The 25995-nt window shown below is 34.2% G+C and overlaps 1 protein-coding gene and 1 pseudogene across 1 annotated transcript; both read right to left on the bottom strand.

Moving 5' to 3' along the window:
- Positions 1-14162, bottom strand: part of LOC132038122 (transcription factor MYB13-like) — a 78776-nt pseudogene extending 64614 nt beyond the window's left edge.
- An 8700-nt stretch (positions 14163-22862) lies between these two features.
- Positions 22863-23491, bottom strand: LOC132035912 (uncharacterized). Its single transcript, XM_059426064.1, has one exon. It carries the CDS (start codon positions 23339-23341, stop codon positions 22922-22924), a length of 420 nt encoding a protein of 139 aa, XP_059282047.1. The 5' UTR covers positions 23342-23491; the 3' UTR covers positions 22863-22921.
- Positions 23492-25995: the final 2504 nt, after the last annotated feature.

The following is a 25995-nucleotide window of genomic DNA, read 5'->3' as shown; positions in this document are numbered from 1 at the left end:
CGAAGTTGGTGAATTATTATTATTATTATTATTATTATTATTATTATTATTATTATTATTATTATTATTATTATTATCATCATCAATCTCATTGTTGTTGTTGTTGTTAGTTAGTAAATCTGGACTGTTTTGAATGTCTTTGCCTTGATTTGAGGGTCTACCAGAAATAACCCTTCTACCTTTCAAGGTAGGAGTAGGATTTGCGCACACTATACTCTCCCACATCCCACTTGTGGGCTTACACTGAGTATGTTATTGTTGTTAGCTAGTAAATTGGCCCACCGTTGAATTCCATTTCTGTCAATTCTTCTTCATCAGTAGTTGACTTCGAATTATTCTGATCACTAAAAGTCATTACTACTACTTTTTTGCTGCCTTCTAATTCATCCTTATTATGTAAAGTACTGTTTGTGTTGTTACATTTAACGTGCGTAGTACTTATAATTGTCCCTGAGAAGGTTCGAGGTCGAGGTCTAATTATGGTGTTGCTCTTCACGTCTTTTTTGTGCTTCCTCTCTTGTTGTTGCTTTAGTTTATCATGAGATGCAATTAATTTCTTACGAAGATGAGTATTCCAGTAATTTTTGACATCATTTGCTGTTCTTCCTGGAAGTCTACCAGCTATAAGTGACCATCTAAAAAAAAAGGACAAATTAGTCAGACACAAGTTATTATGCATGCAGCATGCCTTCTTGGTCACTACATATGGAAAATCAGACACAATGTTTTCACTTATAACAATCAAGAATATGGCCATGAAGTGATTGAACTTGGACTTGCCTGTTGCCTAAAAGCTTATGTAGCCTCAACATGAGATCCACTTCATCAAAATTGAAGTCCCTTCTCTTTATATGTGGCCTTAGATAATTTAACCACCTTAGTCTGCAACTCTTCCTGCATCTATTCAATCCTGCATATATTCAAAATCCAAAACACAGTGGTATAAAATACATCCACATACTCTTTCTGCTATAAATACATCGAGAACTATGCTGATACTGGGAGTTAACATCTATACGCGGTAAAAATGAGTTATATCTAATCACTAAGTCAATTTGTTCATAATAAGTGAGATTAGTTGCATGAAAAAAGTAAGTAAAATATGTATGTACTTCCTCCATCTCAATTTAATTATTTTAGTTTGGCTAGACACAGAATTTCAGAAAAAAAGGGAAATTTTTGAATTTTCTAGTTTTAGACTAAAGATGTGTTTGATATATTAAAAGCACCTTATGATCTTAAACAAGCCATGTAGAATGTTAGAATTAGAGAGTTATCAAATACTAAAAGAGATTGTTTTTTCAAAACAAGCTAAAAAGAACAGTTAGACGCTTATTAAGGTGTGTTTTTTCTCATGTTTGGTTAGTTAAATTTTTTTAAGAATATTTTTTCTAGGAAAACAAGTTTTGTAAAAATGAGGATAATGACTTCCCTAGTGAAAGTAAGAAAAAATAACATTTCACATTGATTCTGTCCTTCCCACCTCCAACACACCTCATCTTCACTCCACACCCGTAGCCCTCGGCTATCCCAAACACCCCCACATCCCTAGCCCCACATGCCAATTGCCAACCCCCAATAATATTTGCTTAGATTATATACATATGCTTTTAGAACTACATTTTATACTTAAGTTAACCACTTAAAATATGTCACCTCATTTAGTTACACGCATTAGCCTCCATAAGCTGTAAAACTCAAGCATATTCCAATTGAGGTTGATGTGTATAATTAAAGGAGATGACATAGTTTATGTGGTTAACTTAACTACCTAATAGACGCTTCAGAACACGCTCAAAAGTTTTTCCAAAATTTGAACTGAAAGTGTCTTATAAGAACACTTTATTATGTGTTCAGATACTCAGTTGGAACAAGTCGTTGTTCAAGTGTCTAAATGAAATTTAATGGTAAGTTTAAAGGATAGTCGAAATGGAGCTTTACTGCAGGAGAGAAGTGTTTTACTGTATTAATATGAATGTGGATTTATACAAGAGCAAACGGCCAACTAATAAGGAAAGAGAACTAATTAAAAAGTGTGATCTTCTCCTAATCATAATAACAAAAATCAACCAGTGGTAGAGATACTAAAATATGGAAGAATCAAGAGATATCGTAGTATCAATCAAAAGATATCACTAATATGCCCCCCAAGATGGTAGACTAGTCCGATATACCAATCTTGGACCTTGGTGCTTCGAATCAAGCTTTTGGAAGCGGCTTGATGAGAAGATCAACCAGCTGCTCTTGGGGTGAAGCATGCAGAAGGCCTTGTTGACAGAGATTTCAAACAAAATGATAGTCAATCTCGATGTGCTTCATTTCAGATGAAAAACTAGGCTAGCATACACATAGGTCACGCCAAGATTATCATAGATAACTGGCGATTCCTTGAGAAAGAGAGATTGCTACTTAAGCAAATTACTAACCTAATAAACTTCAGTTAAAGTTGAAATAATAGCACGATATTTAGCTTTTGTGGATGAACGACCAACAATCCTTTGCTTTTTAGAACTCCATGAGATTTGATTGGAGCTTAAGAACACAATGTATGTTGTAGTAGAGGAGCAATCTTCATCAGGGGCAGATTTACCTTAGTTCAAGGGGTGTCACGTAACACTGCTTCGGCGGAAAATTTTACTACATAGGTATATATAATTTAAAAGACAAAGACAAAAATAGGAGATATATTGAACAAAGTGACACTGCTTCACATAAAGAACTGCATAACACAATTGTGTTAGTTGCTTCATTTAAACTTAGAGGTAGAGAGATCGAAGCTCAACAGCTTCATTTTGGTGTTTTTTGAAAAAACCTCATTTAGTGAAGAATATGTTGTCCAGGTTTGAACTGCTGACCTCTTGTAAGATAATAAAGCAATGAACCAATTAGTCCAAAGACTCATACGTTGATTATCGAGATTTGTGAAATTAAAATATGTGGAGTTTAGGGTGTTGTGCTACCTTTTTCCTTTTTTTTTTTTTTTTTTTTTTTTTTCTCTAGACCAATGAAATTGATTAAGAATGATTTGCAAAAGAAAATGAATAATGAATTTTTTAGTGATTGTTTGGTACCCTATATAAAAAAGTGTTTAGTATTAGTTTTATTGAGATTATTCTGACTACATTTCAAAAAAATAAAAAACTCATAGATAAGAGTTGTATTAAAAATCTATTCATTTTATTTATATTTTGTTTCTTTAATATGAAGTTATAATATTTTATTTATTTGTTCTCTTTTAAAATATTACACCGCTTACGCAAAATCCTGCGTGCGCCACTAATCTTCATGATTACTTGCCCAGTCTGAGTCGGAAAGTGTGAATATTTAGCGACACTCCATATTACTGCATTGGTAAGAATTGCAAAAGAAAGATTTTCCTAAGAAGATGAAATAACTAAAAGCTTGAAAACTTGATGAAGAATAGATGAGGATGGGTGACCGAGATGTCGATGTCAATTGGAATCTCGCGGTGGTAGACGAGGGCTTGAGGAGAGGTTGGCGACTAGAAAGAAGATAGTCATGGATAAATATTACTTTCAGATTTCCCTGCTAGTAGAGATGCCCCCGTGCAAAAGTCCTTCACAACAAATGAATAAGGGGAGAATGTCACAGAGATATAATTGTCATTACAAAGTTGATTAACATAAATAAAGTTTTTTTTCAACATAAATAAAGTTTTTTTTCACCTTAGGAATACATAAAATATTGAATAAAGTTCAAGGTTGAGAAGGTGAAGGTACAGAAGTGGATCTTGTATGGGTGATTTTTCTGCTTTATCATCACCAAGCATAATGTCTTCACCTCCGTCATAATTTAAGGGAAGGGACATATTTTGGAGATCTTGCGAGACATAATGCGAGGCACCATAATCAACAAGTCAATTTTAGTCATTGTTGGTGTTGTGGGTTACATAGTAAGCACGTGATTGTTGTGATTGAGATTGGACATTTTTTCTTGTATCTGCGTCTAATTCAGACCCATTGAATAGAGAAAGAGTCGGCAGTAATTTTCGTCATCACTTCACGTGATGGCAAATCTTATCACAAGCTGACAAGTAATACGAGGATGATTCTTCTGGTTGTTATGACTAGCAGCTTAAACTCCAAAATTGCTACCAACAGATCTATTTGTAGGATTCGAATTGTTTCTTGGACGCGAAGCATGATTGGGTCGAGACCGGTTGTTGTGGGGTAAAGGTTTAGCAAAAAAATTTGTTGTTATTGAAACTGTGGTAGAGAAAGGTAAGAGAATGATATTCTACCCAAAATTAAAGCTTCTCATGAAGCTTTCGAACATCACTGGAGTTTCTCGGGTATGCAGAGCTGCAGTGATAGTATCATATTCTGGTGGAAGTCCACGGAGAGCATGAATGAAGATCTCATCCATGATGTTTTGAATGCCAGCCAAGTCTAAAGCACTGCATATTTGTTTGATTTTCTGTAGGTCAGAAGTAATGGAGAGGTTACCATTTTCATGTTGCTTAGAGACTATCTAAGACTCATGATATGAGCACGCGATGGCTTTCGTAAGTTGCCTCCAATTTTTTTCAGAGAGCGCATGAAGACTTGACATTAATGACAAAGGGAACAATATCAGGAGATAGCGAGACAATAATGATACTCCGAATGAAATGGTCTTACTGTTGATGAAAAGGTGCGGCTGTTGGACTTGCTGCCTGTTCAATGAATTGGAGAAAGTCATATGTAGTGAGGATGATTTCTCAATGATATTTGTTAATTTGTATTATTGAGCTTTAGAGGTTTCTAGGCAACAACATTGATATTGATCAACTAGCCATGGTTGTGTTGTTTGGGAGGCAGCCACAACAGAAGGTGTGGTTGAGATGTTCTCAGTAGCAGTGGTGGGTCCAGGATTTTTATTTAGGGGGTTCGGGAAAAAAAGAAGAAGCTAAATATAAAAAATAATGTTGTCAATGGGAATCGAACCTAGGATGCTAGAGACAATTTTGAACACCCTGGACCAATTGAGCTAAACTTTTAATTTTATTTAGGGTGTTCAAAAGTTAATATATGTGCATAAACACAAAAAATCTACCCTATATATACACTGTAAGTTTTTGCCGAGGGTGCTCGGCCCTCTTTAAATCTGCCCCTGCTCAATAGAGGAATTGATTGGAGCCATTGTTGTCAACTACGAGAATGCACAAACTCAAAAAAAAATGTGAAGATTTTTAGAGCTCTAATACCATATAAAACTTTACTGTTAGAGAGAAGTGTTTTATTTTATTGATATGAATGTGCATATATACAAGAGAGCAAACCAGCTAATAAGAAAAGAATCAATTAATAAAGAATTGTGATCTTCTCCTAATCATAATAGAAATTAAATCAATGATAGAGACACTATGATATGGAAGATCAATCAAGACAAATCCTAATATCAATCAAGAAATGTCACTATAAGTCGATGCATTAATCCTAAAATAAAATTTACAATATCAAGGTACTAGCTTATAAGGTAATGTATGTAATTAAGTTGCGTGCACCAATAGTGTTATTTCTTTTACACAATGTACACCGTTTTATTTACTTGATTGTACAAACATATATTGTTTTGCATCGAGAATGCATAGAACTTGATTAAACTCTAAGGTAAATCTTTATGATAATTTTTACACTATCAATATGCACGTATAACTTTACTGCTGGAAAATGAATAGAATAAAACAGAACTAATGAAAGTTTTAAGACGATTTTATTCTTAAAGAAATATTGCCTTTATACTTTCTACTACATTTTACTTTGTATGGATATCTGTATGTATGGAGAAAAGATTCACGAATGAATACTTCATTTTACAAAGAGACATATCTGTCTTTGTCAAACGCAAATTTAAAAAAAAAAATGAGTAAAAGTGACTTTTTCCCATGGCATGTGTTTCCATACTATATTATAAATAATTTGAGATAACTATTTTTTAAAAGGGAAAACAATCCATACGTATGGCCCACACATCTATTTTGCAGTGATATAGCTCATTGTATCATCAATGTATAGATAATGTATATGTTCTGTATAACTATATATAAACATTAATACTCTCTCTATATATAGTGTGTATGCTTTGTATAATTATGTATAAACACACAAAATCACTATATTTTGTATAGTTATATATAAGTTGCTCAACTGCTTTTCTTTGCATCTGTTTGATGCCTTTTTAATGAAACTAAAAAGTTACTATATCTGTTCTCACCATATTTATTGTATTTGACAAAGCGATGAACTCTTTAATTTAGATGGTCATACTTTACATTATATTCTTCTACATGATCAAACTTTACTTTATATTCTTCTACATCACTTTAATTTGGATTTGTTTTATGTTGGTTATGCTAGTTTCTTTGAAAACTAATTGTTAATACGTACTGTGTTAGTAACTCGGTTAATGTTTTGTCTCCTCAAAATTTTGATTATTGGAATCAAGTTTTCTAACTTATCCCTATATAACAATCTTCACCAATGTTTAATTCTTCCAAGCTAATACAAGATGAATGGAGAAGAGGAAAATGTAAGCTTCATCATAACTACCGACTTCTTACGAAATTTGAATAGACGAATCATCTGCAATACGCACATTAGGCTTACCGATGGTGAGAACAGATTCTTGATTTCCTTGAATATGGGGAGAAGGGAAATGAGTTAGTTGGGTTGGGATCTTAGGGAAAGTGTAGAAGGAGATGGAGAAGCCATGGGTAGGGGTGGGCATGATACGGCATTTGAAACTTCGGTACGATAATTTTGATTTTCGATTTCTAAAAATACTATACCCATTACCCATACCGAGTTAATTCGGTATGGTTCGATTTCGGTATTTCGCGGTACGGTAAATCGATACCATAGTTTTTTCGATTTCAACTTACATGTACTCATATCGTAGAGAATTATGACTTCGGCTATTCAAGAAAGGTCTCAATTGTGTCGTACTAACACATTACACATGTAAAAATATTCAAAAGGACTTACACGCAATCCCCTTCATAAATTAATTACACAAAAAAGACATTTAAATCAAAATAGAGTAGTCAAAGTTCCAACGTTTAAACAATTAGTTTTGTAAGAATACTAGTTTATATATTTGTTAGTATTATAATAGTACTAAGATATATGAACTGTATATGTAATTATATACTTCGGTATGATATTCGGTATTTTAGTATTTTCTTTATAAACACCGAACACCATAATGAATACCAATTTTTTTTTAAAATGCATATCAATTACCGTACCAAATACCATAATACGTTAACCACAGTATAAAAAATTTCAATTTCGGTATGCTAATCGGTATCTATCATACCATGCCCACCCCTAGCCATGAGAGAGAGAGATTAAAAAAAAAAAAAAAAAAAAAAAAAAAAGCATCTTGCAAACTAAATTGGCGAAGTGATAATTGGGTTAAGAAGTGGATAGTTGGGCCAAAATTGACAAACTAGATGCCCCAATAACTCTCAGTTTAATTTTCTTTCTTAAAAATTACGACGGATATTTGAGATAGAGGGAGTACAAAGTAACTCATAAATGGCATAGTACTCAATATTAATTGACCTACAAGTTCAGTTCCACATGTGTCATCGGGTCCAACTAGTTGACATTGTCCTAATCACGAGCTCTGTTTTTATAATTTTGGAACATATAACTAAATTTGGACATATTTACCGATAGTTCCTCATTAGTTTGTGATTAAACTTAGCTTTCGCCGGTTCATATCATTCATCCATCTATAGGATATGGGACAAAGTCACAAAGACGATGGTATATGGATATAGATGGATAAGAGTTAATGAGTGTGCCAGAGTTTTTGAAAATGCATTGTCATATACAATACAATGTACGATGTCGATCAGTGTAATTTGACATATCATAACATGTTTGTCATATCATATTTATCAGATTATTAATTTATGCTTATCATGAAAATTTAATTGTAATTACCGTATGAAGGACTCAATCATGTAAACAAAATTGTTTACACGGTCATTATATAAAATTTAAACTCATTCGACAAAATGAGAAATAAGTAAGTTTTACGCCGTACAATTTCTCCAGAAAACATTTGCTTAAGACTAAACTAAGCCAAAAAAAAAAAAAAAAAAAAAAAATCCAACTTAACTTGAGGTGTAAACGGTTTACGCTCTGTCCAAAGATGGGACATACCAAAAGAAAATCCAAGATGTTTGTGAAGTACTCCCTCCGTTTCCACCAGTGGCGTACACAGAATTTTTTTGCAAGCGGTGTCGACATTTGAACAAGCGAGATAAATGAACAAATCGCTATAACAACATCATGTTAAGAAAATAAAAAATACATTCAAAATGTACGAATAAGACATATTCAAGTACTCCCTCTGTTTCCTTTTACTAGTTCAATATTTAAAATAAAATAAAAAAATTCTTCTTATTTGTTCATTTGCTAAAACCAATAGAGATATTTTTAAACCCTTATCATGTAATTATTTCTCAAAATTTATTAGAATACTAGTAGTCGAAGTTAGATTTCCAAATCCAAATTAATATGTATAACTTAGTAAAATTAGTACTTAATAAATGATTTTTCAAAAGGAGTACAAAGTCTATACTGGACTAGTAAAAGGAAACAGAGAGAATACGTGATCACAACTCAATAATTTTAAATGTAATTACAATAGTCTAATTAATAATGTTAGTAAATACTTTTCTTTTATATAAGCAGTAACGTACGCAAGATTTTTCGTTAGCGGTGTGACATTTTATAGTGAGAACAAATAAATAAAACACTAAAACTGTTATAAAATAATAAACTAGAATAAGAACATTTGTAGAGAAAGAGAGAAGAGAAGGGAATACTTTATTTCTCTTGATGGATCCATTTACTATGAAGTAGAACCTCTATATTTATAGGGGAAAACTGACTTGATTCCAAAGTCACTAACCCTACTTTTTCTCCTAAAGATAGACATCCACAATAAATAGATAACTATTCATAACACTCCCCCTTTGATGTCTATTTGATAGATGATGTGCCTCGTTAAAACCTTACTAGAAAAAATCTAGTGGGAAAAAAATTCTAGTGAATGAAAAAGATTACACATTTCTAATAATACACCCTTTGGTTGCCTTATTAAAAAACCTTACAAGGAAAAATTCAGTGGGACAAAAATCTTAAAAGGGGAAAAGAGTATAACGCGTATTAACTCCCTTTGATGAGAACTTCAATCCAAAAACTTGAATCTTCACATTTCAATCTTGTGCACCATCTTCTTGAAAGTTGTAGTTGGTAGAGACTTGGTGAATAAATCAACCATATTATCACTCGAACGAATGTGTTGCATGTTGATATCACCATTCTTTTGGAGATTGTGTGTGAAGAAAACTTTGGTGAAACATGCCTTGGGCTAAGTTGTGCTTTTATGAATCCTCTCTTTAGTTGGGCTATGTATGTTGCTGCATCTTCAGTCTTTGGATAGAGTTGCATTGGTATATAATATTGTTGAAATCACTCCAAGTGCATTCCTGACTTACTTTATAAACATATGTTATCTTTATATGATTTGACTGTCATGTAGAACAACAACGTATGACTATAATCCCTCATAGTCATAGCAAAATATATAAATGCATCAATTGCATAAAGATATAGCACTTCAGGACCAAAGAATTCTACAAGTTTCTCATTTCAACTTCTTTCAGCAGATAATCTATTGCTTGTGGAAACTCTTCGAGAGTTCGAATCATATTCAACTAATCAATTTACACTCATAAAGACATAAGGATAGTAGAGTCATGTGTACCCTTAGTCAATGAATACTCATAGAATAAAATCACATTCACCTTGCTTGATTTAATCCACATAAGAACTGTGAACAGATTTTTAGAACCTGTATATGCTTCAGGCATTTAAAATTCTTCAAGAATTTTCATATAAATTTTGTCAAGTGACAATATCCATTAATATTTAAATGCGTGACATTTTCTGTTGTCTGGACTACAGGTCCAATAAGCTTGAAGCTTATCAAAATGATTCATTTCACTTGGTAATAATGTCTATGTTAGCATGCTTTATAGATGTAGAATTCAGATCTTCACAACCTTTTACAATATTACGCTATATTGTATGAAAGATATGTCGACGATATATCATTTGTATCAGTTTCCAATGTGACATAACTTATTGAGATCTAATCACTTCCATTATTTTTAGGTACCTAAATCTCTTATGAGGTTTCATGAAGTGTTATGTCGTAGGCTCTTCAAGAGCATGTTACCTCCTTATAATGACCATTTTGATCATTTGCTCCTCTCCCTTTTCAAAGATTATTTCATTTGAAACCGAATGATCTAACACGCTTCATGCATGTTGTAGACTCTGTCCTTTAGGGACATAAATTTAATAGGAGCATTTTGCAGCTGAAATTAGAAACCAATTTTGGGTCAAGAATGCTTCTAGCACTTGACTTGAATTATCTTTGAATGAGGATCGTATAAATCAACACTTGGCTTGAATTATCTTTGAATGAGGATCCTAAGAATCATAATTTATAACATATTTCATTACTACTTATTCCTCCCCCTTATGTTACAAAAACTAACATATATCCCATCTTCTTTTGGGGAATCCATCTTTGTGCATCATGGTAGATTAATTACTCATATACCACACATAAAAAAACGTTAGATGTAAATATCTGGTTCCTGACCCTGAACCAATTGTGAGGGGAGAATTTATTATAATTTATTTGTCTAAATCATACAAGTTTTGTTGTATGCAATATATCATATTTCATATCAACACATGAAGCTTTGTTCTCATAAACAATGGCTTGGCTATATATTGGAGTCATTTTACGCCAAACCAGCTTGGATATAAACTAGCATTATTAAGATGAATTGTCTTAATTACATAATCTGGAAATTGTGCTCTTAACTCAATTATTTTGAGCAAATAATTTTGTAATGTCAATCTTCAGGTTGACAATAAACGCACATGTGACCGTCTCATAGATGCATCTATTTAAGTCATTACATGAAAGGTGAACGGGCCCATATTCACTTTTTATATTTTCCAAAATTTAAGGAATTCAATCTCAATATTAGCGAGTATAATCAACTTATCATGAGAACAAGCAACAAAAATAAATTTTTGAAGAATCTTCTAATTCTTCAATATATGTCAAATACTCAATCTGCACATCATATTTGAATTGGGATGGCCAAATCGCTCATGCCAACTAATGAAATTATTTATACTAGTAAACTTCAAGTTTACCATGCCATGTGCTATTTGTTTGTAAACTTCTGGTTTACCATGTAATGTTTTTTTTTTAAACCAATAAACTTCTGGTTTACTGTGACATGTAATTTCATCATGCTTATATTTGTAGTACAATCTGGAGAATAAGGCGTGTAACCTTTCACATAGATATTTCTTACCTACTATGATTTTGAAGATATTTAATCCTCCAATCATTTATATCTTCAATATGATAGCCATTTACTTTAGTAAACTTCGGGTTTACTATAACTTGTATTACGATCACAACAACTTCAATCGTGTTTAATTTATTTTCCACAATCACATATTGTTTGGATAGTACTAGTGTCATGATCTTCTATATAAATAGTTAGCTCTTCTGGAGCCCTTAATTGATTTTGTACTATCAAATATTACCCTGACATCGCTGGTGTCATGACAAAAAATATTACCCTAACATCGGGAGCAGATTTCTGAGTTTACTACTTCGGGAGTAAGGCATAGAATATTTAGAATATTTTTTCTCAATTTTTCTACCTCTTCTAGAGGTGAGTCGTGAACCAAACACACACACACACACACACACACACACACACACACACACACACACACACATATATATATATATATATATATATATATATATATATATATATATATATATATATATATATATATATATATATTGGTTTACTACATACTGTCACATTCTCGTCAGGAAATGGATTTGTATTTATAACGTTTATCAAAAGTTCTCATTCTTCAGGAATGTAACATATCTCAACTGAACGTGTCTTAATCATACAAAATTATGATCGCTTAGAACCTCTTTTAAGATATCGCTACTTCAGGAGCAAATCGAAACATGGATATAATGTAGAGACTTTTCTCTGGCACGTTTTCAATTATAATCATATAAAGCCTATAAAAATATTACCACTTCTGGTGATTGTATAATTATTATGAACTCTGCCGGAGTTCACGTGGACCATGAAATTAGTGTCATAATAACAAAAATAGTATATTTACGGCAATGGACAGCAGATGACTTGCTAATATCAAATAAAACTTTCATCATATTAATTAGTGGTTTTCCAGTAAGTACTAGATCATTGTAAAGAATCCTTCACATAATATACTGATATCATAATACCCAAAGGAAGATCATGTTCACCTAAGTGGGATAATCAAATATATATATCTATATGTATTTCTCCTTTTGGGATCTAATTTAGATATTTTTAATAATTAATGAACACGGTAATAAGTGAGGGAGAAACAAAATTATTTTTTAATCTCAAGTAAATTCCTTTTCGTGATAGAAGCTTTAAAGAAAACTTTCCACTCCAATATGTCACTGCTTCTACAGAAGCAAGATTTGATCAATATTTTATGTTTTCTCTTAGCAAAATTGTTCCCAAGTTAGCCTTTGTATAATGTAACTGACAATAGATCTTAACATGTAAAAGAGAACAACTAAAGAGCTTGCAAATATAAAAACAAATCAGTATTGGAGCGGATTACCTGATTTACTTCAATTGATGGTAAAGCAAATCCAAAAGTTGTTTAATCAAACTGTAACTTTAAAAAGATTAGAGACCCGTGCTGATGACGTTTTATAAAATAATAAAACTAAAACAAGAACATTTGTAGAGAAAGAAAGAAGAGAGGGGAATACTTTATTTCTCTTGATGGATCCATTTACTATGAAGGAGAACCTCTATATTTATGGGGGAAAACTGACTTGATCCCAAAGTCACTAATCCTATCTTTTCTCCTAAATATATAGATAACTATTCATAACAAAAACTTTATATTAAAAAAAATTAAATAAAACACTTCACGTATATTACTACAACTTTTCTCGATGAGTTTTTTTTTTTTTTTTAAATGTATTAAAAATAACCATATTAGTAAGAATGTTAAATAGTAGCACTTTTTATATATAGTTTGTTTTAAAAAAAATATTAAAAATAACCATATTAGTAATGTATTAAATAGTAGCATTGTTTATATATAACGCATTAAACGATAACTAAATAATTCATTAGAGGTGAAAGGAAAAAAAGAAAAGAAAAGAAATAGCACCCTTTGGTCTCGAACTCTATGAACTCGAAATGAGGCCCCAAAGTTTCGAACTCGCACCCTTTGGTTGAAAACTCATGCGCCTGACCAAGTGAGCTGCGTAGCTCTTTGGTGTAAGCAGTGTCATTTATTCTATTTAACTTATTTTGGTTCTGTGTTTTGGTTTATACATATACCTATTTAGTAAAATTTTCCGACGAAGCAGTGTCACGTGACACCCCTCGGAATAAGGCAAATCCGCCCCTATATATAAGGCATCAACTCAAAAACTCATAATTAATTTTATTACTAAGAAAGAAGATGAAAGAATAAAATAGCAAAATGCTTAAAGCCCATTAAAAAAGACCAGAAAAATATTTAAATAAAAGATGAAAAAACATGCAATTGACCAGATTTGAACCCCTGACCACGCTCCACATAAGCATTGACTATGCACTAGAACAACCATGCTAGGAGCCCTCTTTGCATAGGAGTGCCAGCTTATATTATTTGTACCCTTTGTTAATTTTTCATACTAACTAAATATGCATATTTAGTCATTTTTTCCGGTGAAGCCTACGTGCATCCGCTCCTGGTTTTCACTATGAACTTTGCACACCCTTTAAGAAATAATAAACTAAGAGAATAACTTGTCATGATAATCATATTAGACTTGAAAAAAATGAAAGAACTAATACTATGGGTAAAACAGAAAAAAAGATGTTCACTTGATATGCTGTGACTGATAAATAAAAGTAAAAATGTATATTTAAAATGCTAGACAAGTAAAACTGAACAGAGAAATTACCTAATACCAGCAACTAAGATGACAGCAACTGGAAACCACATTTACTTAATATCTTTATTTAAGCTTTATATGAGCATTAAGGCAGGCCAAGTGCATGTGTATCACCAAATCAGTTTCTTGGTACAATTAATTAGTTCTTCCAAAACCGGATAGGCCACAGGTACCTACCTTGTCTTCTTTACTGGATAGGTTATAGGCCTAAGTAAACGGATCTAGAATATAAATTCGACAGGTTCAATATTTATGTTTTCACAGTCGAACTCCTTGCACTTTTGTAATTATAAATTTAGAATTTAATATTTGTTGAAGTTTTAGTATTTTTCTGGTATATATATTTATGTTCTCACTAGCTCTTGTTGTGTGCCGATCCCTCGTCTTTGATGCTAGACGATAATCGCAGCTAAAAAATCATTATTTTTTCAATGAAATTTTTCGCTAAAAAATGTTCAGTGGCTATTTCAACATATATTTTGATTGAATCATGAGGAAAAAAAAAATAGTACTCCCTCCGTCTCAAAAAGATTGTCTTAGTTTGACTTGACAAAGTTTAAGAAATAAAGGAAGACTTCTGAAATGTGTGGTCCAAAAAGTCTTAGACATTTGTGTAGTTGTAAATCATCTCATAAAGGTAAATTGTTTCTAAATATAGAAATATGTCAATCTTTTTGGGACAAACTAATAAGGAAAGTGAGATAATCTTTTTGGGACGGAGGGAGTAGTGTTTTCACATGGAAAAATCATGAAGTTTCCCAGAGTTTCAACGAGAACATGTTTCTCATCATGCGTTTTTCCAGTGAGCCGGTTTGGTGGGAATGAGGTGGAAAAATCTCGTTTTATACTCCCTCCGTCCCAAATTGTTTGATACTTTTCGCTTTTCGTGAGTCAAACTTGTTAATTTTGACCGTGTGTATTAATATAGAATCTAAAGAAAATTGAAATAAAATTTATATATTTACAAATTACGTAAAAAGTACTATAAGTCACCATAATTAATAAAAGGAAAAAGGGTAAAAAATGCCCCTCTACTTTGGGAAAAGGGCTAAAAATATCCTTCGAACTAATTTTGGGCCACAAATATCCCTCCCGTCATTAAAGTTTTCAAATATACCCCTATTTTAACGGAAATTCGCAACATAATCCAATTTCATTTTAAAACTCGCTCCATTTAAAACCGACCCAACTACGTAAAAAACCCATATGCGATCAACTTGTTCCCGAAAGACTACATCTGGAGCCACTAGGCACAAGAGCGAGCAACCCATATGCGTTTTTCATTTAGTTGGGTCGATTTTAAATAGAGCAGATTTAAAAATAAAATCGGGTTATGTTGCGGATTTCCATTAAGACAGAAGTATATTTGAAAACTTTAATTACGGGAGGGGTATTTTTGACCCAAAACTAGTTCGGAGGATATTTTTAGCCCTTTTTCCAAAGTAGAAGGGCATTTTTGACCCTTTTCCCTTAATAAAAACCATATGAAAAAACTATAGACAAAGAACAACTCATTTGATTCTCGAAAAGCGAAAAGTGTCAAATAAATTAAGACGGAAGGATTAACACAAATTTTTCACTAAATGTGGAGGGAAAAATCTTTATTTTTAGCAGTGAAGTTTTCTTCACTGATGTCGCTTGTCGGTCACTCTTCATCTTTATTGGTTGCCAGTCGGGCGCTAGTCCACATCACTTTTGATTGGTTTAAAAGGCCTCTTTAGTTGCGTAAGCAAAACACTATTGTAAGTTGACGAACACTAGACAATGTGTAGCTAGCGCACTCAGTCAACGAAGTAGAAGAGCAAAGATTCTTGACCCAAAGCAGAGCATGTTATTGACTTAGTTGAATCCGTTGTAAGGAGTTGGGAAGGGAAGCTTGGTGCAAGAGTAAGAATTGTTACCGTGTGATTAGAAAATCGCGAGTAAAATAAACAACAATAACATACTCACAAGGATCCTATAAGTGGCGCCTAACATACCTTACCTCTACCTTTACGTGGTAGAGAGATTGTTTCGATAGCGACTTCGGTTCGAAAGAAAGATTAGGAAATCACAAGTAGTTTGTAATAAATATACAAGATAAAGTCATGCACAATTAGAACTATTCACGCCGTCGTAATTTATGTCACACTTCGCTTATCGAAAATTATTTTGACTAATATTTGTAGCTAAATTGAATTAGAAATTAACTCAATATTTTAAGATTAAAATTTAGATTTTCAAAAACTATACGAAAAGTACTATAAGCTGCAATTATTATCATGCGACGAAAAAAATACTCATATTGTAAAATTTTGAATTTCGAGAAGCGAAAAATGTCACATAAATTGAGAAGGAGTGAGTAACGGCAAGAGCTTAATGTATCCGATCGAAGTACCTTTTCGATCGGATACTACATGTGCCTTCAATTGGGGTGTAATTCACACTTAATGCCTTGGTATTGGGTGAAATACTACATGTGCCTTCAATTGGCTTGGAACATTATGTGAAGAATGATTGGCTACACCATTGCATAATCACCAGGAAGGACGTTATGCTCCATAAAATAACAATGCAAAATATTTTTATACTATCATTGTTATGATACGTAGTATATTACCATATTTATCAAGTTACTAATTAATATTTACCAAATAAATAATTTGATTATATAAATATGTTTACACTATAAATACATACAAACTTAAATTCAATTAATTATGTTAGGCGCAATAATGTTTAAAAGATTTTCATGTAATTAATAATTATTGACCTAATTATATAAAGATTTTTTTTCATATTATTAGTGCATATGATATAAATTGAACGTACATGGTGAGCAATATTTTTCGTGAATTGAATAACTAAATCAAACATAAGATTTTTTATTATAAATTGGAACGAAGAACACACCACGACAATAATGGACCACAAGAGAACAACTACTAGAAACATTTTGTCGGCTACACCATTGCATAATGAAAATGAATAATTAGTAGTACGTTTAGACCTCCACGGCCTCGTCCGTCCATTACACAAAGTAGAGAAGAAATTTGGGCTTGCATAACGCATGAGTTTATTGCGTTATTCAACCATTCTTATTTTATTTTTGAATTTTTTTTAAAGATTGGGTAACGGTTTTTAAATGGCAACGGTTAGCCTAGTCACCTATAATGCGAAAAAAGAGAAATTTCATTAAAGGTGGTTACTTTCCTCTTTTCTTGGGCCATTTAGGTTCCGAACCTGCAAATCACATTTTAAACCTCCATAAATTGCCCCTTTTGTTTTAATAAATTAAGAACTTCATGAAAGTCATTACAAGCTTGAAGCTTCAAGTTCGAAGAAGATGATTTTTATGTTTTCTGGGCGGGTTTGTGCTTGGGTCGGGTAGGTCAGAAAATCGGGTAGGTAAATTTATTTAATTGGGATGAGAACTTAATATTGAACCAATAATAAAATGACACATGGAATTTAAATAATTTTTTTTTATTCAGAGTTAACTGTTAGTCAGAGGGTATAAGTGAGTAAAAAAGGTGAACAAAGGGGCACTTTTAGTAAAATAGGTAGATGAAGGGTATTTTTAGATTTTTTTTTAATAGTCCAGGGTATTTTTGGCCCTTTTCCGTTTGTATACAGAGATGGATTTATTTTGTAAATTGGATTGAGTTTAATGGTGGGTCCGGTTAAGATAATTTAAAGTGGAACAGATTTAAATTGGGAGTGAAAAATATCTGCATAGGAGCCACGTAGGAAATAAAGGTGGGGACAAGGGTAATTAAAGAGTGATTTGCAATTTGCACCCATAACATATGTGCACTTTGATAATTTACATCTTATTCTTTTTAAAAAATAATAATTTGCCCCCTAATCTCCTTAGTTCCTTGCAAACTCATTAAAAGTCCCTTTTCTCAAATAGTTATACAGGAAAAATAGGTAAACAAAGCTAATATTTCTGTAACATTTATTCTATCAGTAAGAAATTGGGTAGGCCTCTAGGTCGGCTTTTGGGTGAAGCCTCTAAAGCCTAGCCTTTAGGCCTCTCATTTTCCGGGGGCTCCATTTTTCATCAATATATGTTTTTTTTAGAAAATCATAAAGTATTTTGAGTACTTTGTCATTAAAAGGAAATAGTTAAATAATTGACAGAAAATAAGGCCCCTAAATCAGTAACTAACATATAGTATACAAATACTCAATCTATATTTAGTATATTGACGAAAAAGAAGGACTCTGATTGGTTTCTCTACAATACCCAATCTACTTTTAACCTTTATCTAAACTTTAGTATGCATCAATGCTCTATATTCTTCTTTGTTTCTTCAAGACAGTCTTGATTATATTGCTATGAAAGACAAGAGCTGCAACATATGATTTTGTTATATTTTTTTTTTCTTGGGCCCAAATATTGCAAGAGGTATATTGAAGTACCAAATAAGTATTCTCAAATTAAGTTATCAACTTCTTGAATCAGGTTATATTATTTCAATTTTTTAAGTATTGTTTTCATCTAATATTTGCTTGTTTTTGATATTTTACTACGTAATATATATTGTCTCTTTAACTATTTATTCGAATATAAAATATGTTAACTAGAAAATATGAATAAGATTGTTCAAAACGCAAAAAAGAAGAATTGAATCTTTGATACAATCTCAAAAAGGAGCTCTTGAGGAAGTTTGTGAGATATCTGACATAGATCCTCAAAAAGTAGACTTCAAATGAAAAAATAATTTTTTTTTTTTTAATTCTCATTTTTGTGATAAAAAAATTAAGACCTCTCATTGAAGTTTGGCTTTAGGCCCAAACAATATTGAGCCGCCCCTAGTAAGCCTTCACCTATAAAAGTGATAGTTTTTTTTAAAAAAAAAAAAAAAAATTAATAAGTGATGCAAGAAATTTCAACACAAGCAGCTTATTGGATTGAAAAATGAAATGATTTAGAACTCCATAGAAAGTTCATCAAAGAAGAAAGAAAGAAGAGAAGAATGGAAGCCGTGAGGAAGAACAAGGAGAAACTTTTATTCAATCTCAGATGAGTAGAAATGAATTCAATGCTTGATGAATACAATGTATTATGAGGTATATATACACTTCACTAAGCTAGATATTAACACACTAACTTAGTTATAACTACTTCCGGGAATTAGTTAACTAACTAACTATTTTCCTAACAACTTAGCTAACTAATGGAAGTGGTAATATGACCACTATGCCCTTAACTGTTTCTGCATGTTTTTTCTTCAACAGTCCCCCTCAAGTTAGGTCCCATGAAAATGTTGAGAACACCTAACTTGGAGTTAAGATATTGATGTTGTACCCTTGTCAATCCTTTGTCAATATATCTGCTGGTTGATCCTTGGTTGTAATGTATTGTGGTTGAACTTTGCCTTGTTGAATTTTTTCCCTTATGAATTGGCAATCTATCTCAATGTGTTTGGTCCTCTCATGATAAATTGGATTTGTTGTTATTTCTATAATTGACTTACTATCACTGTATATATTAACTGGCAATGTGATATTGATTTCCAGTTCTTTAAGTAACCCCAGTAACTAAGTAAGTTCAGACACTGTTGTTGCCATACTCCTGTATTCTGCTTCTGCAGAACTTCTAGAAATAGTAGTCTGTTTTTGACTTCCAAGAGACTAAGGACTCTTCAAGCTTGATTAGAAACCCTGACACAGACCTCCTTGTGTGAGCACAAGCTGCCTAATCAGCATCACAATGAGCAGTTACTATATCAATTGGTTTGCTTGAAATGAGTACTCCTTGTCCTAGTTTAAACTTAATATATCTGACTATCCTTAAGGCGGCTTTCATGTATGATTTCTTAGGATATTTTAGGTATTGAATTAGTGTTTGAATACTAAATGCAATGTCTGGTCTTGTAACAATCAAATACAATAGTGTTACACCTCGTTTTTGCGCGTACGTTAAAGTTTCATTTTAAGTCGGTTGTCGTAGGTTCCTATTGGGAATTATTTGGGGGAGTTGTGTATTAGCACTATGGGTGTATCTCAGAGTTATATAAGTTCTTAAACATGTTTGGAAAAGAGTATGAAGGTTAGACGTTAAATGAATTAGAAAGAATACGTTTCATCGGAAAATCGAAAGAGGGCAATTCCACAGTTGGTTTCACAGTCCGTGGAATATTCCACGGCCGTGAAAAGGGGAAGCAACCACCGTGAAATGGTGGCAGTGGGGTGGAGCCACTGGAAGGGTTTCATGGCCCGTGAAATAATCCACGGTCCATGAAGGTGAACCGTGGAATTGAGGCGGTGGAAATTTTCCCTTTTGTTATAAATTAGTTGGCTCGACTTGGGGTTCAATTATTTCACAAAAATAGATCCCTATTGACCCCCTAAGTTCTCTCGAATACCCCAAATCATTCCAACCCTATACAATAGAAGATCAAGCTCTAAATCTGCAACTAGTACAGAGGAGGTGATTGTTCTTGTTTACACTTGAAGTTGTGGTGAATTTGGTCTTGAACTGCCATGCCCTGAACCATGGACTGGGCGAAACACGGCACTCGGTGCCTTACTGCATGTGACTGAGCGAACCACATGGCCTGCTGACTCATCATGAGGCATATATGAGCGGAAATATAGCATGAACGTGATGAGCTTTTATAAAACATGAGATGTCATAATAATTTAATGAAATACTTGTTTAAATCACAAATGCGGAAATAACATGGGAGCCAAAGATGGCTAAACACCTTGCATGTCTAACATAACTAAACCGACTAGTCTATGAAACCTCTAATCGTGAATCTTGACCGGAAAACATAGTTGTCAGACAAGGCCCCCGAAGATACCTTTAGATGCAAAACTAATTAAAGAATGACAATGTCTAAACCCCGAATGAGATGGGGCTCACCAATAAGCCGGTACGTGCAGATCCTAATGAGCAGAGGCGCCGTCCTGTAAATCCGTACTTGCATCGTGAAATGCAGCCCCGGCAATAAAAGGGGACGTCAAAGACATCAATGTATTGGTATGTAAAGCAACTGAAAGAAATAACATGGGACATAGAATAACATGATAAGAACTGAAACTGAAAACATGATCATGAACATGAGTACATATACGTATATATCATGTGTAAAGTATCGTAAGTAGGGAGAGCGAAAGAATATAACCGATAACATGGTCCGTACTTGCGTCCTACTAAACAGAACACTCATACCTTGCCAGGGGACACGAGGTTTAATAATATTATGAAAGGATGCGCTCATTATGAGAGATCGTCCGGGACATGGGTGGAGCGATCCTCATCCTACGGTGGCTACGTAGTTTCAAAGTTATCCGAAGCCCTCGGAAATTAAAGCAACTCCCAAAAATATGAACATGTAAAATAAGTGGCACTTGTCGCCCATGGTTTTCATGAACATAACTTGCTTGTACATACGGATATCATGAATTATAGCTTGCTTGCATGAACTTGTAAAACATGTATAGTATTTTCTTGAAGATAGCATAATATATCATAAACTAGCATGCATGAACCCATGGAATGGGATATATGGGTTTTTCATAGATTACGGATGATTCTTAATAATCATAAAGAAATATTAAGAACTCAATGATGGAATTATAACAATTCATACATAATATAATCATGGACATGGACCTAGGGTTATCGTGAGCATGGTATAAAAACCCTAGTTTTCGTAGAGAATTGTAATTTATGGATTATGATGCGTGGGGAAAAACAATGATGTTCCCACACGTAGATAGTAACTCTACATACCTTAGTCGCTCCAAAACTTGAATTAAAGACTTAAGCTTTGAAGAGGATTTCCAAAATCTTGAATTCTTGAACCTTGAGATGAGTTTTCTTAAAAACCCTAGTTTTAGGAATGATGATTTCTTGTTTAGATTACAAGGATATGTATTAGAATTGACTTGGAATAATTAGAGTAGGCTTACCTTGGTGTTCTTGATGATGGAAGAGGGTAGGAGGTCGTTCTAGGACTTAAAGGAATGAAAAATAATGATTTGAACTGATATGGACAAATATATAGTGTTCTGGAAAATTGTATTTTACGTCCAATAGCATCGTCGTATTTTGAAAGACGGGCCGTATTTTGAAATACGGTCCGTGTTCCGTATGGACTGCACTGCGTCTCTTCAGTAAAATGGCCATAACTGTTTGCACAGATGTCCGTTTGACCACCATAATATACTGTTGGAAAGGTATTTCAAAGCTCTACAACTTTCATCAAGGAAGATTTCCCAAATTCCAAATACGTTTTGAAATACGGGCCATATTTTGGAAATACGGTCCGTATTTAACAATGTAACATCCAAATGCCAAATTCCAGAATGCTCAGAAATCCTTGGTACCAGTTTACGTTTTGAAATACGGGCTGTATACTGAAATACGATCCGTATTTAACAATGTAACATCCAAATGCCAAATTCCAGAATACTCAGAAATGCTTGGTACCAGTTTACGACTTGAATTACGGCCCGTATACTGAAATACGGTCACTGTTCATGGGCGTAAACCCCCATCTTACAACTGAACAGGGAAATTCCAATTCTCACATCCTTTATCTGATTTTCTAAGTCTAGGATCATAGTCAAAGCTTAGGTTAAAGATACGAGGTGTTACAATATCTCCCCCTTAGGATCATTCGTCCTCAAATGATGGGGCATAGTTAATAATATGGCTGGGCATGGCTTGAATACACGAATGTGAAGAAAACATGAGACATGAAATGATGTGATTACATGAAAACATAGATACTCTAGCATGAGACATGAAACATGAGCGCTGGATACATGACATGAGCGTGAAACATGAGACATAACATGACATGGGTTATAGAAAGTTACCTTGAGAGTTCTCCGCTTGCTGTTCAAACAAAAATGGGTACTTGGATTTCATATCCTCCTCGGCTTCCCATGTAGCTTCCTCAACCTTCTGGCTCCTCCACAGGACTTTCACTGAGGCTACTTCCTTAGTTCTCAACTTGCGAACCTGACGGTCAAGAATGGCTACGGGGATCTCCTCATAAGTCAACCCATCCTTAACTGTTATAGTATCAGCAGGAACAATCAACGACGGGTCTCTTACACACTTCCTCAACATGGACACATGAAACACGGGATGTACAGCAGTCAAATCTTGTGGCAACTCAAGTTCATAGGCTACTAGACCGACCTTTCGCAGAATTCTATAAGGTCCAATATATCTGGGACTGAGCTTCCCTTTCTTGCCAAATCTCATAACACCTTTCATGGGTGAGACTTTAAGGAATACCCAATTATCAACTGAAAATTCTAAGTCCCTTCGCCTCACATTTGTATAAGACTTCTGGCGACTCTGAGCCGTTTTCAAACGCTCCTATATTAACTTGACTTTCTCCATAGCCTGATAAACCAAATCTGGTCCTAACAACTCCGCTTCACCAATTTCGAACCAACCAATTGGTGATCTACACCTTCGCCCATATAGAGCATCAAACGGTGCCATCCCAATGCTAGCATGATAACTGTTATTATAGGAAAACTCGATGAGAGGTAAGTGATCATCCCAATTACCTTTAAAATCCAAGACGCATGCTCTCAACATATCCTCTAGAGTCTGAATAGTACGCTCTGCCTGGCCATCTGTCTGCGGATGAAAAGCTGTGCTGAGGTTCACCTTAGTACCCAATCCTTTCTGAAAGGATTTCCAAAATTTCGCCGTGAACTGAGCACCACGATCCGAAATAATGGACATTGGTGTCCCATGCAATTTGACAATTTCATTAACATACGCTTGGCATAATCTTCCGCCGAATACGTGGTCTTGACCGGTAAAAGTGCGTCGACTTAGTAAGCTCGTCAACGATCACCCAAATAGAGTCATGTCTCCTAGCTGAACGAGGTAGACCTGATACAAAGTCCATATTGATCATTTCCCATTTCCAGATAGGAATATCGATATTCTGAGCCAAGCCACCAGGCCTCTGGTGTTCGGCTTTCACTTGCTGACAATTCGGACACTTAGCTACAATATCTGCTACATTCTTCTTCATATCGTTCCATCAGTAAATCTCCTTAAGATAATGATACATCTTAGTGGAACCTGGGTGAATGGAATACCTGAAATTGTGAGCTTCTGACATGATTCGCTCTCTGAGCCCATCTACATCTGGAACACACAATCTACCTCGGTACCTCAAGGTACCATCATCTCCCCCTTGTTCGAAAGCCGTCGTCTTACGCTTGTGAATCCCCTCTTTCAGCTGTAACAAGTAGGGATCATTAAACTATTTCTCCTTGACTTCAACGACTAAAGAGGAAAGAGCCCTATTCTGAACAACCACACCACCATCCTCGGAGTCTAAAAGTCGAACTCCAAGATTGGCCAAACGGTGGACTTCCCTTGTCATAACTCTCTTATCTACGTCCACGTGGGCTAAACTTCCCATGGAACGCCGACTAAGAGCATCAGCTACAATATTCGCTTTTCCCGGATGATATAGAATATCCATATCGTAATCCTTAAGCAATTCGAGCCATCTCCTTTGCCTAAGATTCAACTCCCTCTGCTTGAAGATAAACTGCAGGCTTTTATGATCTGTGAAAATATCAACATGCACTCCATACAAATAATGACGCCATATCTTAAGTGCAAAAACTACAGCTGCCAACTCTAAGTCATGAGTCGGATAATTCTTTTCGTGAACCTTGAGCTGACGAGATGCATAAGCTACAACCTTACTATGCTGCATTAAGACACATCCGAGACCAACTACTGAAGCATCACAATACACCACAAACCCTTCGGTTCCCTCTGGTAAAGTCAAAACTGGCGCAGAAGTCAATCTCATTTTCAATTCCTCGAAACTGCGCTCACAGGCATCTGACCACTGAAATTTAACTTCCTTCTTTATCAACTTGGTCAATGGTGCTGAAATAGATGAAAACCCCTCTACGAAACGTCGGTAATAGCTTGCTAGACTCAAGAAACTTCTTATATCAGAAACTGAGGTGGGTCTGGGCCAACTCCTTACGGCATTAATCTTTTGAGAATCAACTTTAACACCTTCACCTGAGATCACATAGCCTAAACACACCACTGACTTAAGCCAAAACACACACTTTGAGAATTTTGCAAAAAGTTCGCGACCTTTAAGAGTCTGCAACACTATTATGAGATGTTCTACATGATCAGCCTCATTACGGGAATACTCTAAAATATCATCAATGAAGACAATGACGAATAAATTGAAATAAGGCTTGAAGACCCTATTCATAAGATCCATGAAAGCAGCTGGCGCATTTGTCAACCCAAATGACATGACAAGAAATTCAAAATGGCCATAACGGGTTCTGAAAGAGATTTTCGGAATATCAACTTCCTTAACCTTTAACTGATGATAGCCTGATCTGAGGTCAATCTTGGAATAACATTGGGCGCCCTGCAGTTGGTCAAATAAGTCATCTATTCTAGGAAGAAGGTACCTGTTCTTAATAGTGACCTTGTTCAACTGATGGTAGTCTATACACATACGTAAGGAATCATCCTTCTTTCGGACAAATAAGACTGGTGCACCCCAAGGAGAAACACTGGGCCTAATAAACCCCTTGTCAAGAAGGTCTTTCAACTGGACTTTTAACTTTTTTAACTCTGCTGGAGCCATTCTGTATGGCGGAATAGATATCGGCTGAGTATCGGGAAGTAGATCAATTCCAAATTCAATCTCCTTGTCAGGAGGGACTCTTGAAAGATCTTCGGGAAAGACCTCTGGAAATTTATTTACAACTGGGACGGACTGAAGAGTTGGAGTCTGGCAATTTGAATCCTTAACTCGAACTAGGTGGTAGATATAACCTTTGGAAATCATTTTTGTGGCTTTTAGGTAAGAAATAAATCTACCCCTGGGTACTACTGAATTACCCTCC

Source organism: Lycium ferocissimum, chromosome 11, assembly GCF_029784015.1.
Source record: "Lycium ferocissimum isolate CSIRO_LF1 chromosome 11, AGI_CSIRO_Lferr_CH_V1, whole genome shotgun sequence".
Classification (NCBI taxonomy): Eukaryota; Viridiplantae; Streptophyta; class Magnoliopsida; order Solanales; family Solanaceae; genus Lycium; species Lycium ferocissimum.
Note: the sequence above shows the minus strand (reverse complement) of the source record. Positions and strands in the feature narration are given on the sequence as shown.

What these genes read in the sequence shown, in the direction of transcription:
- LOC132035912 (XM_059426064.1), bottom strand. Translation starts at nt 23,341, where the DNA reads ATGAAAGGTGTTATGAGATTTGGCAAGAAAGGGAAGCTCAGTCCCAGA.